Here is a 15054-nt window from a genome sequence, read left to right as displayed (position 1 = left end):
GGTTTAAAGACCCCAAGTCGTTTTCAGAAGATGGGGTTTAAAAACCCCAACTCGTGAAATTTTTGGAAGTTGGGGTTTAAAAATCCCAAGTCGTGAAATTTTTGGAGGTTGGGGTTTAAAAACCCCAACTCGTGAAATTTTTGAAAGTTGGGGTTTAACAAGTAAAAAAGTATCAGTCAGCTTTGCTGACAGAGATATACCCTCAGCCTGTGTATATTGAGAATTTTTTTCCCAAAAAAAGGTTTTTTGGTGTATGTGTATGGTTTTAAAAAATTTGGATGCATGAACCAACAAAAATGTTGATTAGGATTAAAGACCAAAAGTTTTCCGGAGGAGATACTTAAAGGAATGGATCGACATTGACCATTATGGAAGTGGATCTCCAGCCACTACATATGGTGCCATAGGGGGTTTTTGCACCCTTCGGGCTGTTTGCTCAAGAAGTATGGACTTGCCCCTGAAAACATTTTTCCATCGTAATTGAGGCAGCGAATGCAAGTTGCTTCAACAAAAATCAAACTGATTCGATTGGAGGTCTTAAATTGAACTTATCCGAAATTTTGTGTGGGAGGTACCGGATGGAGTGGACAAATATAGTCCATATTTGAACCTGATCTATATCTGGTATATATATTAGGATGTGTAAAGTATGTTCCAATTCGGCCACTCCCTTCAAGAGTTATCGTACCAACAATTTTTCCGAATATTTTTGAAATTTTGTGGGGGAGGTACCTGAAGGGTTGGACCGATATGGCTTATTTTCGAACTTAAACTATGTTTGGACAAAATATTATTATACCCTCAGAATTTATGCTAACGAGGGTATATACACTTTCATACGGGCAAAATGTGCCTCATTGAAATAATGGTTTTAGACCCCAAGTATGTTTGGACGAAATGTGTTTCAGACAATTTGGAGTCGATTGAGCAATGTCCGTCCGTCTGTCTGTGTGTCTGTCTGTCTGGCTGGATGGAGCGCACGATAACTCTCGAACGGATCAACCGATTCGGTCCAAAATTTGGCTTTCGTAATATTTTGTCCAAACTTAGCTTAAGTTCGAAGATGGGTTATATCGGTCCACTGCTTCCGGTACCTCCCCCACAAAAGTTCGAATATGTTCGGAAAATTTGTACGTACGATAACTCTTGAAGAAAGCAACCGATTTGGTCCATAATTTGCAACTCGTGATATGTCTACCAGACTTAGATTAGGTTCCAATATGGACTCAATCGGTTTACTCCTTCGGGTACCTCCCACACAAAATTTCGGAAAAGTTCAGTTTAGGACCTGCTCTCGAATCGCTTTGATTTTTGATGCAACAACTTGTATTCACCGCCACCCATACGACGGTACAAGTTTCATCAGGGATAAGTAAATACTTCTGGAGAAAATAGCCTGAAAGTTGCACAAAACCCCTATGGCACCGTGTGAGGTGGTTGGAGTGGAAGATAAGTCTCGAACGGATCTGCCGTTTGATCTTAGTAATATTTTGTCCAAACATAGTTTAAGTTCGAACATAAATCATATCGGTCCAATCCTTCAGGTACCTCCCCCACAACATTTCGAAAATGTTCGGAAAAATTTTTCGTACGGTAACTTTTGAAGGGAGTGGCCGAATTGGTCCATACTTTACTCATCCTAAGATATCTACCAGATATAGATCAGGTTCAAATATGGACTATATTTGTCCACTTCATCCAGTATTTCGGATAAGTTCAGTTTAGGACCTGCTATCGAATCGCTTTGATTTTTGTTGAAGCAACTTTGCATTCGCTGCCTCAATTATGAAGGTAAAAGTTTTTTTCAGGGGCAAATCTACGCTTCTTGAGCAAACAGCCCGAAGGGTGTAAAAACCCCCTATGGCACCATATGTAGTGGCTGGAGATCCACTTCCATAATGGTCAATGTAGATCCATTCCTTTAAGTATTTCCTCCGCAAAACTTTTGCTATTTAATCCTAATCAACATTTTTATCGTTTCATACGCCCAACATTTTTAAAACCCTCTAAATATACACGTTTTTTGGGAAAAAATTGTTTCAATATACACATGCTGAGGGTATATCTCTGTCGGCCAAGCCGACTGATACTTTTTTACTTGTTATTATTATTATGGCATGTTTATTTACATCTTGTAATAAAACTTAGCCTATTCACAAAGATTATTTGTATATATTTTCCATTGATTTCTGTCTCGAGCTATTGTTCTAAGTTCGCTAAAAGATTTAGATGTTTCTTGAGTCACTGATCTGCGCCAAGTAGATTTAGGGCGTCCTCTTTTTAGGCTAAAGAGGGTATTTACACTTTGATACGACCAAAAATGTGCCTCATCGAAATAATGGTTTTAGACCCCAAGTATGTTTGTACGATATGCGTTTCAAACAATTTTGAGTAGATCTAGCAATGTCCGTCCGTCTGTCTGTCTGTCTGGCTGGCTGGTGCGCACGATAACTCTCGAACGGATCAATCGATTCGGTTCCAATTTTGGGTATCGAAATATTTTGTCCAGATTCGATTTAAGTTCGAAGATGGGCCATATAGGTCCACTCCTACAGGTACCTTCCCCACAAATGTTCAAAAATTGTCGCAAAACTTGTGCGCACGATAACTCTTGTAGGGAATAACCGATTTGGTCCATACTTTACACATCGTGTAATTTATACCAAATTTAGATAAGGTTCCAATATGGACTCAATCGGTCCACTCCGTCGGGTACCTGCCACACAAAATTTCGGAGAAGTTCAGTTTAGGGCCATCTCTCGAATCGCTTTGATTTTTGTTTTAGCAACTTGTATTCACTGCCCCCCATACGACGGTACAAGTTTCATCAGCGGCAAGTCCATACTTCCTGAGAAAATAGCCTGAAAGTTGCACAAAACCCCTATGACACTGTGTGAGGTGGTAGGAGCGCAAGATAAGTTTCAAACGGATCTGCCGATTGGGTCCAAAATTTGGTCTTAGTAATATTTTGTCCAAACATAGTTTAAGTTCGAAGATAAGCCATATCGGTCCACTCCTTCAGGTACCTCCCCCACAAAATTTCAAAAATGTTCGGACAAATTGTTCGTACGGTAACTTTTGAAGGGAGTGGCCGAATTGGTCCATACTTTACACATCCTTATATATCTACCAGATATAGATCAGGTTCAAATATGGACTATATATGTCCACTTCATCCAGTGCCTCCCAAACAAAATTTCGGATAAGTTCACTTTAAGACCTGATTTTTGTTGAAGCAACTTTGCATTCGCTGCCTCAATTTCGATTGTAAAAGTTTTTTCAGGGGCAAATCCACACTTCTTGAGCAAACAGCTTGAAGGGTGTAAAAACCCCTATGGCACCATATGTAGTGGCTGGAGATCCAATTCCATAATGGTCAATGTCGATCCATTCCTTTTAGTATCACCTCCGTAAAACTTTTGATCTCTAATCCTAATGAACATTTTGTCGGTTCAAATTCCCCAAATTTTTAAAAACCCTTAAATACATACGTTTTTTGTGGAAAAAATTGCTTCAATATATATAGGCTGAGGGTATATCTCTGTCGGGAAAGCCGACTGATACTTTTTTACTTGTTTTTTTTTTTATAATTTTGTTCTAATGTAAATAGCACAGGAGTTTAACCCAGTAAATGATCTAATATGAACTTACTATTAGGTAAATTTGTTTTCTTAATTTGTTTAAGTTGTTTTTACAACATCTATATGAATGTTTGTATGTGTTTACGAACAATATGAATGAATAATAAACCAATGGTGGGCAAATTGCGAGAGACTCATGTATTTTTTACACTTTTGTGTATGAGGCCGAGCATTTCTGCCCAACAGTGATAATAAACAACTAGCTAAATAATGCTTATAACACTTTTCTTTTATTTACCTCCTAAAAGTATGCTAGTAAAAGCACAAATAAATTATATGGTAAAAATACGGTGCTCTAAATTTATTTTCACGGGGATTTTATTGACTGAAAATAAATCAAGAACATGGCAGCAATTGAAGTAATAATCCATCTTGGAACTTGATTAAGGTTTGTCAGAAAGATAACGATATCCATTAGCCATTTTATATAGTTACCGTATGATTTTTTTACAGCTTTTGGGCCATTTTGTCAAGAAGCATGGACTGGTCTCGAATTATTATATCGCTGTAAACAGCCCTTGAACTGTTCTTAAGCGAAAGTAACCTTCTTGGAGCTTGAAAAAATTGTACGATGTGCAAAGTTTCGGCCAAATTGGATACTTCAGTCGCCATCAGTCATTTTCGTTTTTTAGAACTTTTAGACCCTTTTCTCAGTACGTATGCTCTTTCACCCGAAAAATGTTATTTTAAAAGGATCCGCGGACCTTTTGTGGGTGGTTCAATCGAAGGAGTTGTCCGATATAGATAATCTTTGAACTTGATCTGCGATTAAAGTTTAAAGAAACAAGTAAAAAAGTATTAGCCGACAGAGATATACCCTCAGCCAGTTTAATTTGAAACACTTTATTCCAAAAAATAATTCATACGCACAAAAATGTGGATTGGAATTAAAGTTCATAGTCCATAATGGAAGTGGATATTATCTTGGGAGTCATATATTTTCGTTAGATATCGCGCCCACTAGTCATTTCAGTTGGTCATTGTATAACTTTTGCCCCAGTATTCCAGGAAGCATGGACTTGTCCACGGAAAACATAATATCCCTAAGGAGAAAAAAATTTAGACAAAATATTGGGATATCCAATTTGGTGGCTCCGTTCAAGAGATATCGTGCATACCATTTTAGTGACATTCTTTAAATATTGGGCAGAAGAACCTGAAGTTGTGGACCGGTATAACCCATCTTCAAACTGAAACTAAAATTATACAAAATAGTATGAAGGCCAAATTTTGGACCAAAACCGTTGATCAGTTCGAGAGTTATCGTGCTTTCCAACAACTACATATGGTGCCACAGGAAGTTTTTACACCTTTTGGGTTTTTTTTTTCTCAAGAACTATGGACTTGCCCCTGAAAAAGCTTTTAAGGTCGCAATTGAAGCAGCAAATGCAAGTTGCTACAACAGAAATCAAAGTGATTCGAAAGCAGGTCTTAAAGTAAACTTATCCGAAATTTTGTGTGGGGGATACCCGAAGGAGTAGATATATTAGGATGTGTAAAGTATGGACCAAATCGGTCACTCCCTTCAAGAGTTATCGTGTGCACATTTTTTCCCAACATTTTTGAACTTTTGTGGGGGAGGTACTAGAAGGAGTGGAGTGGATCTTAGAACTTAAACTAAGTTTGGACAAAATATTACGAAGGCCAAATTTTGGATCGAATCGGCAGATCCGTTCGATAGTTATATTGCGCTCCAACAACTACACACGGTGTCATAGGGTTTTTTTTGCACCTTTCAGGCTGTTTTCTCAGGAAGTATGGACTTGCCCCAGATTAAACTTCTACCATCGTATGGGGGGCAGTGAATATAAGTTGCTACAACAAAAATCAAAGCGATTCGAGAGCAGGACCTAAACTGAACTTGTCCGAAACTTTGTGTGACCGATTGAGTCCATATTGGAACCTTACCTAAGACTGGTAGAAATTTCACGATAAGCTAAGTATCGGCCACATAGGTTACTTCCTTCAAGAGTTATCGTGCGCACTCATTTTCCGAACATTTTCGAACTTTTCTGGGGGAGGTACCGGAAGGAGTGGACCGATATAACCCATCTTCGAACTTAAACTAAGTTTGGACAAAATATTACGAAAGCCAAATTTTGGACCGAATCGGTTGATCCGTTCGTGAGTTTTCGTGCGCTCCAGCCAGCCAGACGGAGGGACGGACATGGCTAAATCAATTCCAAATTGTCTGAAACGGATTTCGTCCAAACATACTTGGAGTCTAAAACGATTATTTCGATGAGGCACGTTTTGCCCGTATGAAAGTGTATATACCCCCGTTAGCATAAATGCTGAGGGTATAAATATTTCGGGCCCCAAATATTGCAAATATTGGACCAATTCGGCTGATTCATTCAAGGGTTATCGTGAGCAAAAACTAGACCGACTGGACCAACTATCTGAAAGGGATTTCATCTAAACTTTCATGTCGTTCAAAACCATTAATTGGTACATACCCTCGATAGCGTCAAGGCTGATGGTAGATACAAAATAGACGTCAAGTGTTAAGTATTGATGAATGTGTTCCAGCCAAAATATGACTGGATATGAAGTCTATGACGACACATGCAGAGGGGGAAGACAAGCAAGTCGATGGAGAGATTAAGTGGAGCAAAATCCCGAAAACTGTTAACATAGCTGATTAAACACATTTATTACATTTCCAAATTAGTTTTTATTATTAATATTTTTTTAGAACGAAATCATTGCAACAAATATAAATTTTACATTTTATCAAAAAATGTTTAAGTGACCTGCACTTTTGTTAAAACAATTTACAAAATTGAAGAGAAATTTAATAAAGAAATTGAGATATTTGCTGTTCGCTTAAACAAAGTCTTCATAACAAAAAATTGAGATTATTTTAGGGGACAGCTTTTTCTAAATATAAAGCCCACCCGGGGCATCAACAAAAATATACATTACAAGATATCAAATCTTTTTTTTTAAATTTACCAGAAATTTTCCAAACAATATGCCTTAAATCATTATTTTTAATCATTTTTTTTCTAATTTCAAATTAAAAATTTGCCACACCCGATGTCATGTAAATCCATTCCAAATAAGATGTTAGACGCGTAAATACAGCCGGATATTCCTTGGTGCAGCCAGAGGATTTTCCAAATGAGGTGAGACCAATTTGCATGAAGCCACCAACTCCATCGTCGTGGATAACCAAAGGGCCGCCAGAATCACCACTGCATGTCGAATGACCTCCGGTAGTATCTATGCAGATATTACTCGAACGCACCGAATTGCCATAAACAAATTGACACTCGGCATTGGTGAGGGTGTAACGTATGACATATTTCAAATGGGAGGATATATTGGAGGATACTAAAAGGAAGCAATCATCAACACTCATTTTATTCGTTTTGCTTTTTTAATCTTACCATCATTTTCACGACCCCAACCCGATGCAATGGCCTCCCGATATTCATATTCGGAATGCAATGCAAATAGTTTGGGTAAGGTGATGGGATGTATGGCATCACTCAAGGTCACTCTTGCAGGTAAACGTAATAGGGCTATATCATTCTCCAATGATGCCGATTTGTAATTTTCATGAATATGAATATCATTTAAGGCCACACGATATGTTTGCTTGGGCTGTAAGCGATGTACAGAACCAAGGTATACAATAACACCAGCCGTAGTGCTGAAAAAATAGAAAAATTCATTAATCAAAAGTAAAACTCTTTAAAATATGGGCCTACTCCCCTATCAAAAATCAAAATAATTATGTGCAGTAAGAAGGGCTGTTCGAGCATAGTTAAGGAATACATCCTGAAATAATGGACCATAAACTCTTAAAACCCCTCCCAGCAACAACTAAATGACTGATGAGGACGATAAATTACTCAGAATCCGATTTGGTCACAACATTGCAATCCGTAATATTTCTTCCGACCAAGTACAAGAAGTACACAAAGGTATATATCGAACAACTTATATCAGAACTTTCCTCACAAAAGTTTAATATTTAAGCTTAAATGCAGTTTAAGGTTTGTTCGAGGATTGCTGAATATTTTCACGGATGGTTATCCTTCTAAAAACTGAATGTCTAATTATCGCGATAACTTACGAAATGAGTATCCCATTTGGCTGAATCTTTCGGACATATACTTCGGTTACCTCCTTCACAAAAGCCCAAAAACAATCAAAATAGTTACACATCATGTGTTCTTTGACACCACATTGATCCGGAACGAGACTACAACAGCATTACGATCAGCGGAGACATTATCCCCCACTTTGTGATCATTATGATTTATGGCATTCGTTCTTAGGTAATGCCCAGAGGGGTGGAATTGAGTTTATTGATAGTTCTACGTATTGCACGGTTGATAAGGACATCCCTACACGAAATTGGCGGAGAGTGTCATAGTTCATCTACTCATCTACTCTAACAAATGGCGCTGCACGTCATTTCCACACATACATATTAGACGAGGACTCAACCAGAACAAGTTGTGCGATAAAACAGTATTGGTGGTTATCTACTTATTAAAAGTCTTTGATACTGTCATGCACTTCACGCTGTTTGAGGACATCGAACTGACTACCCTCCGTCCAAATTTGAAACGTTGGATAATGAACTATATGCGTGGGCACCAGAGTGAAACAGGCAGTCCCTCAAGACGGAACTGTTTAATCTCCACTTTTCCTCTAATCTGACGGCATTGAAGTCGTTGCGTATGCGGATGATTATACGATCTTGGCGTCGAGTATCTTCCCTAATATAATTTGTGAAAGTCTTTACTCCTATTTGATCGATCGTACATACATACATGATGAGACAAGATTCTTCCTGCACGGCAACACAATGGACTGTTCTGGTTGCAGTACTTTCGAGAGAACCCCTAAATCAGTAGTTGCATGAGGCGGCACCCTCTGCAGTTAGCGACGTCATAAAAAACTATCTCATGAATGCGGTTCTCCATCTATGGTTACTGCAGAACGTCAGCTGCCTCGACAAACCAGTGTAGTTTTGGCCACTTTACGTTCAGGGTGGTGTAGCCGTCTAAATTTCATATAGGGCAAGGATTGATGAAACCGCACAAAACATCTGTAGAGTCTGCAGTAAAGGCCCGCAAAAAACATTGCACTGTTTCGACTGGTGCTTCTATATACCCTTTCTGAAAGAAAGGATACTTCTATAGACCCCTTCTTAAAGAAAATATGCTTCTATAGACATCTTCTGAAAGAAACGATGCATCTATAAACCCCTCCCGAAAGAAAGGATGTTTCTATAGACCTTTTCTGAAAGAAGGGATGCTTCTATAGACCCCTTCTGAAAGAAAGGATGCTTCTATAAACCCCTCCCGAAAGAAAGGATGTTTCTATAGACCTTTTCAGAAAGAAGGGATGCTTCTATAGACCCCTTCGGAAAGAAAGGATGATTCTGTAGACCTCTTCTGAAAGAAAGGACCCCTCCTGAAAGACAATGTGCTTCTGTAGACCCTTTCTGAAAGAAACGATGCTTCTTAGGAAACAAAAAAAGCTTCTATAGACCCCTTCCGAAAGAAAGGATGCTTGCATGGACCCCTTCGGAAAGAAAATATGATTCTATACACCCCTTCCGAAAGAAAGGATGTTTCTATAGACAGCCTCTGAAAGAATGGTTGCTTCTATCGACCCCTTCTGAAAGAAAAGATGCTTCTATAGACCCCTTCTGAAAAAAGATGCTTCTATATACCCTTTCTGGAAAAAATGATGCTTCAATAGACCTATTCTGAAAGACAGGATGCTTCTATAGACCCATTCTGAAAGAAACTATGCTCCAAAAAACACCTTCTAAAAGAAAGAATGCTTTTATAGACCCCTTCTGAAAGAAATGATGCTTCTATAGACCCCTTCTGAAAGAAAAGATGCTTCTATAGACCCCTTCTTAAACAAAAGATGCTTCTATAGACCCTTTCTGAAAGAAACGATGCTTCTATAGACCCGTTCTGAAAGACACGATGTTTATATAAACCCCTTCAGAAAGGATGGATGCTTCTATAGACTCCTTCAAAAAGAAAAGATGCTTCTATAGACCCCTTATTAAAGTAACGATGCTTCTATAGACCCCTTCGGAAAGTAATGAAAGGATGGATGCTTCTATAGACTCCTTCAAATAGAAAAGATGCTTCTATAGACCCCTTATTAAAGTAACGATGCTTCTATAGACCCCTTCGGAAAGTAATGATGCTTCTATAGACCCCTTCGGGAAGAAACGATGCTACTATAGACCCCTTTTGAAAGAAAGGATGCTTCAATAGACCCCTTCTGAAAGAAAAGATGCTTCTATAGACCCTTTCTGAAAGAAACAATGATTCTTCAGGCCCTTCTTAAAGAAACGATTCTTCTATAGACCCCTTCTGAAAGAAACTATGCTACTATAGACCCCTTCTGAAAGAAAGGATGCTTCTATAGGCCCCTCCTGAAAGAAGGGATGCTTCTATAGACCCCTTCTAAAAGAAACAATGCTTCTACAGACTCTTCTTAAAGAAACGATGCTTCTATAGACCCATTCTGAAAGAAAGGGTGCTTCTATAGACCCATTCTAAAAGAAAGGGTGCTTCTATAGACCCATTCTAAAAGAAAGGATGTTTCTATAGACACCTTCTGAAAGAAAGGATGTTTCTATAGGCCCCTCCTGAAAGAAAGGATGCTTCTATAGACCTCTTCTGAAAGAAAGGATGCTTCTAAAGACCCCTTCTGAAGTAAAATATGCTTCTATAGCCCCTTTCTTAGAGAAAGGATTCTTCTATTGACCTCTTCTGAAAGAAAAGAATCTTCTTTAGACCCCTTCTGAAAGAAACGATGCTTCTATAAACCCCTTCTGAAAGAAAGGATGCTTCTATAGACCCCTTCTGAAAGAAAGGATGCTTCTGTAGACCCCTTCTGAAACATAAGATGCTTCTATACACCCCTTCAGAAAGAAAGGATGCTTCTATAAACCTCTTCTGAAAGAAAGGATGCTTCTACAGACCCTTTCTGAAAGAATGTATGCTTCTATAGACCCCTTCTGGAAGAAATGATGCTTCTACAGACTCTTCTGAAAGAAAGGATGCTTCTATAGACCTCTTCTGAAAGAAAGGATGCTTCTACAGACCCCTTCAGAAAGAAAATATGCTTCTATAGACCCCTACAGAAAGAGAGGATGCTTCTATCGACCCCTTCTGAAAGAAACGATGCTTCTACAGACCCCTCTTAAAGACACGATGCTTCTACAGACCCTTCAGAAAGAAAGGATGCATCTATCGACCCCTTCTGAAAGAAATGATGCTTCTATAGACCCCTTCTGAAAGAAGTGATGCTTCTACAGACCCCTTCTGAAAGAAACGATGCTTCTACAGACCCCTTCTGAAAGAAACGATGCTTCTATAGACCCCTTCTGATAGAAAGGATGCTTCTATAGACCCCTTCTGAAAGAAAGGATGCTTCTATAGGCCCCTCCTGAAAGAAAAGATGCTTCTATAGACCCCTTCTGAAACAAAAGATGCTTCTATAGAACCTTTCTGAAAGAAAGGATGCTTCTATAGACCCCTTCTGAAAGAAAGGTTGCTTCTATAGGCCCTTCCTGAAAGAAAGGATGCTTCTATAAACCCCTTCAGAAAGAAACGATGCTACTATAGACCCCTTCTGAAAGACAAGATGCTTCTATAGACCCCAACAGAAAGAAAGGATGCTTCTATGGGCCCCTCCTGAAAGAAAGGATGCTTCTACAGACCCCTTCTGAAAGGAAAAATGCTTCTATAGACCCCTTCGAAAAGAAAGGATGATTCTGTAGACCTCTTCTAAAAGAAATGATGCTTCTATAGACCTCTTCTGAAAGAAAGGTTGGTTCTATAGACCCCTCCTGAAAGAAAGGATGCTTCTATAGGCCTCTTCTGAAAGAAAGTATGCTTCTACAGACCCTTTCAATAGACCCCTGCTTCTACAGCCCTCTTCTGATAGAAAGGATGCTTCTACAGACCCCTTCTATAGACCCCTCCTGAAAGAAAGGATGCTTCTATAGACCCGTTCTGAAAGAAAGGATGCTTCTATCGACCCCTTCTTAAAGAAAATATGCTTCTACAGACCCTTTCTGAAAGAAATGATGCATCTGTAGACCCCTTCTGAAAGAAAGGACGTTTCTATAGACCCCTTCTGAAACAAAAGGTGCTTCTATAGACCCCTTCTGAAAGAAAGAAACGATACTTCTAAAGACCCCTTCTAAAAGAAAGGACGTTTGTATAGACCCCTTCTGAAACAAAAGATGCTTCTATAGACCCCTTCTAAAAGAAACGATGTTTCTACAGACCCCTTCTTAAAGAAAAGGTGCTTCTATAGACGCCTTCTGAAACAAAAGATGCTTCTATAGACCCCTTATTCAGAGGTGCTCTATAGATCCTTTCTGGAAGAAACGGTGCTTCTATAGACCCCTTCTCAAATAAAGGGTCCTTCTGTAGACCTTTTCTGAAAGGAGTTAAAACTGGTTTTATAAAATGGTACGTACTTTAAATATCGAAGATAAAAATGATTTGGTACAAACTTAATATAATATTTCGAGCCACTTCTTCGGATACCTCCCACAAAAAATTTAAAAAAAAAATCTCACAAAAGTTCAGTTTATGGACATGTCTTCGGATCGTTTTGAAGTTTGCAGAGCAGGTCATCGCGGCCGCTATTATTACGGCCTATTTTTTTACAAATCCATACTATTATAAAGCTGGTAAAAAGCTAAAATGCTAGTGCGCACGATTACTCCGATTTGGTAATAGCTCTTTGAAACGTACATACATATATACATATAAATCCGATGCTCAATTATCGGTTCAGTCCTTCCAGTACTTCCTTCACAAAAGTTCAAACAACTGTTCGAAATCTGCACCAAAAGTTTTTGACAGAGAAGCTATTTTTACGAGGGTTTTCTAATTCAGCTTTTAGAGTTACCTGTGGACTGGAAATCTCATTTTTAAAATATTGTTCTTATCAGGGGTGCCAACTTGGTGGTTTTCCCGCTACTTGTGGTGATTTTTGACGTACAAAAACCGCTGTTTAAGCAGGAATGTCATCTGTTTTAAGGTAAAAATCGCTACAGACCTTTGGTGCGTATGTGGCTGTAGCGATTTTTACCTCGGAACAGTTGGCATCCCTGGTTCTTATTGGTCCATATTGTAGTATAACCGCCTATAAAATAGTATCTAGCGGTTTTAGTTATAAAAAGATTTTACTCAAATTTCCAACCGAATTAGCTGTAATTTGCACATCGAGGCAATATCAGGCCGCCGGGTCTTTCAATGTTTGTTTTTATTAATATTTCATGAGCTAAGAATATCGTTTTGCTAACAACAACCAAATTGAACGTTTCTATCAACCTTCCGAGATATTGAACACACCTCTAGAATAGATCCAACATACCTTTCGACACAATGAGCAGCGGTTAATATCCATTGATTAGAGATCAAACTACCACCACACCAAGTAAATTTTCCCGGTGAAGTTTCGATGTTTAATCCAGCCTGATAAGGGAATTGATTTTCTTCGGCTAAATGACCACCAGCAATGCGACCGGTAATTTGTAGCCCTTCCCCTTCAGAAGTGTCGTCTAACACCTCAAGTGGATATCCATGGGTGGTGGAGAAATAATATAATCCAATTATCAGCAAGATGCGTAATTTAAACATGATCGTCTTCTTATTTTGAAATGTTCTTAGACCCAACTAACTACCAGCGTTAATTTGTCTACGATTTGTAGATGGTTTGAATAAAACCGAGATACTAAACATGGCCCTGACATATACCTGTCATTTTATATGTACGTAAAACATACAGACAACAATTTGTGTGTCGTTTTAATTAAAAAAGACACCTCTCGAGATAGATAGTCGTCTTGTCGGATTGGCGTAGTTCCATACTCCCCTTGATGAAATTGAATGGTGGGGATATTCCTCTTTCGGACGATTAAAATCTCAAAACGATAAGGGCTAATATATTCGTGTATGTACACATGTTCGTCTTTTTAACAACCAATAGAAACATATTATTGCTGTTATTGTTATTAGAACATGGCGATAATCACACTTTGATTATTTTCATATTGGAACAAATATGAAAAGAAAAAGAAATGTCGGTTATCTTGACGCCATTCATAACCACTTTCCACTACAGGAATTGGGTGATCTTAATTAAAAATTGTATATCCTGAATAAATAATTTTTCTCATTTTCAAAGAGCTTCCCAAGACCCTTTCCAAAAGAAAAGGTTCTTCCTAAAACCCTTTCTTAACGAAATGGTGCTTCTTAAGTGTCTTTCCAAAGTAGGTAGTACCTAAGAAAAGAAAAGTGTGCTACCTAAGAACCTTTCCAAATGAAAGAGTGCCACCTAAGGGAAGGGGTGCTCCTTAAAACCCTTTTCAAATGAAAGACTGCCACCTAAGGGAAGGGTTGCTACTTAAAAACCTTTCCAAAGGAAAGGGTACTTCTTAAGTCCCTTTCCAAAGATAAGGGTGCTTCTTAAGACCCTTTCCAAAGGAAAGGGTGCTTCTTAAAACCCTTTACAAAGGAAAGATTGCTTCTTAAACGCCTTTCCAACGGAAAGGGTGCTTCTTAAAACCCTTACAAAGGAAAGGGTGCTTCTTAAGACCCTTTCCAAAGAAGGGGTGCTTCTTAAACCCCTTTCCAAAGAAAGGGTGCTTCTTAAGACCCTTTCCAAAGAAAGGGTGCTTCTTAAGACCCTTTCCAAAGAAAGGGTGCTTCTTAAGACCCTTTCCAAAGAAAGGGTGCTTCTTAAGACCCTTTCCAAAGAAAGGGTGCTTCTTAAGACCCTTTCCAAAGGAAAGGGTTCTTCTTAAACCCCTTTCCAAAGGAAAGGGTGCTTCTTAAGACTCTTTCCAAAGGAAAGGGTGCTTCTAAAGACTCTTTCCAAAGGAAAGGGTGCTTCTTAAGAGCCTTTCCAAAGGAAAGGGTGCTTCTTAAGAGCCTTTCCAAAGGAAAGGGTGCTTCTTACGAGCCTTTCCAAAGGAAAGGGTGCTTCTTAAGAGCCTTTCCAAAGGAAAGGGTGCTTCTTAAAACCCTTACAAAGGAAAGGGTGCTTCTTAAGACCCTTACAAAGGAAAGGGTGCTTCTTAAGACCCTTTCCAAAGAAGGGGTGCTTCTTAAACCCCTTTCCAAAGAAAGGGTGCTTCTTAAACCCCTTTCCAAAGAAAGGGTGCTTCTTAAGACCCTTTCCAAAGAAGGGGTGCTTCTTAAACCCCTTTCCAAAGAAAGGGTGCTTCTTAAGACCCTTTCCAAAGAAGGGGTGCTTCTTAAAACCCTTTACAAAGGAAAGATTGCTTCTTAAACCCCTTTCCAACGGAAAGGGTGCTTCTTAAAACCCTTACAAAGGAAAGGGTGCTTCTTAAGACCCTTTCCAAAGAAGGGGTGCTTCTTAAACCCCTTTC

General features: G+C 38.9%; 1 protein-coding gene across 1 annotated transcript; it reads right to left on the bottom strand.

Moving 5' to 3' along the window:
* Positions 1-6663: 6663 nt before the first annotated feature.
* On the bottom strand, positions 6664-13300 carry Jon74E (Jonah 74E). The gene is made up of 3 exons (XM_073982460.1): positions 13011-13300; positions 7037-7302; positions 6664-6980 (listed from the first exon to the last, which is right to left on the bottom strand). Exons 1-3 carry the CDS (start codon positions 13298-13300, stop codon positions 6664-6666), a joined length of 873 nt encoding a protein of 290 aa, XP_073838561.1.
* Positions 13301-15054: the final 1754 nt, after the last annotated feature.

The sequence above is a fragment of the Musca autumnalis genome, unplaced genomic scaffold (assembly GCF_047663935.1).
Source record: "Musca autumnalis isolate F117 unplaced genomic scaffold, ASM4766393v1 scaffold_4, whole genome shotgun sequence".
Taxonomy (NCBI): Eukaryota; Metazoa; Arthropoda; class Insecta; order Diptera; family Muscidae; genus Musca; species Musca autumnalis.
The sequence above is the reverse complement of the archived record's forward strand: the minus strand, read 5'-3'. Positions and strand labels throughout refer to the sequence as shown.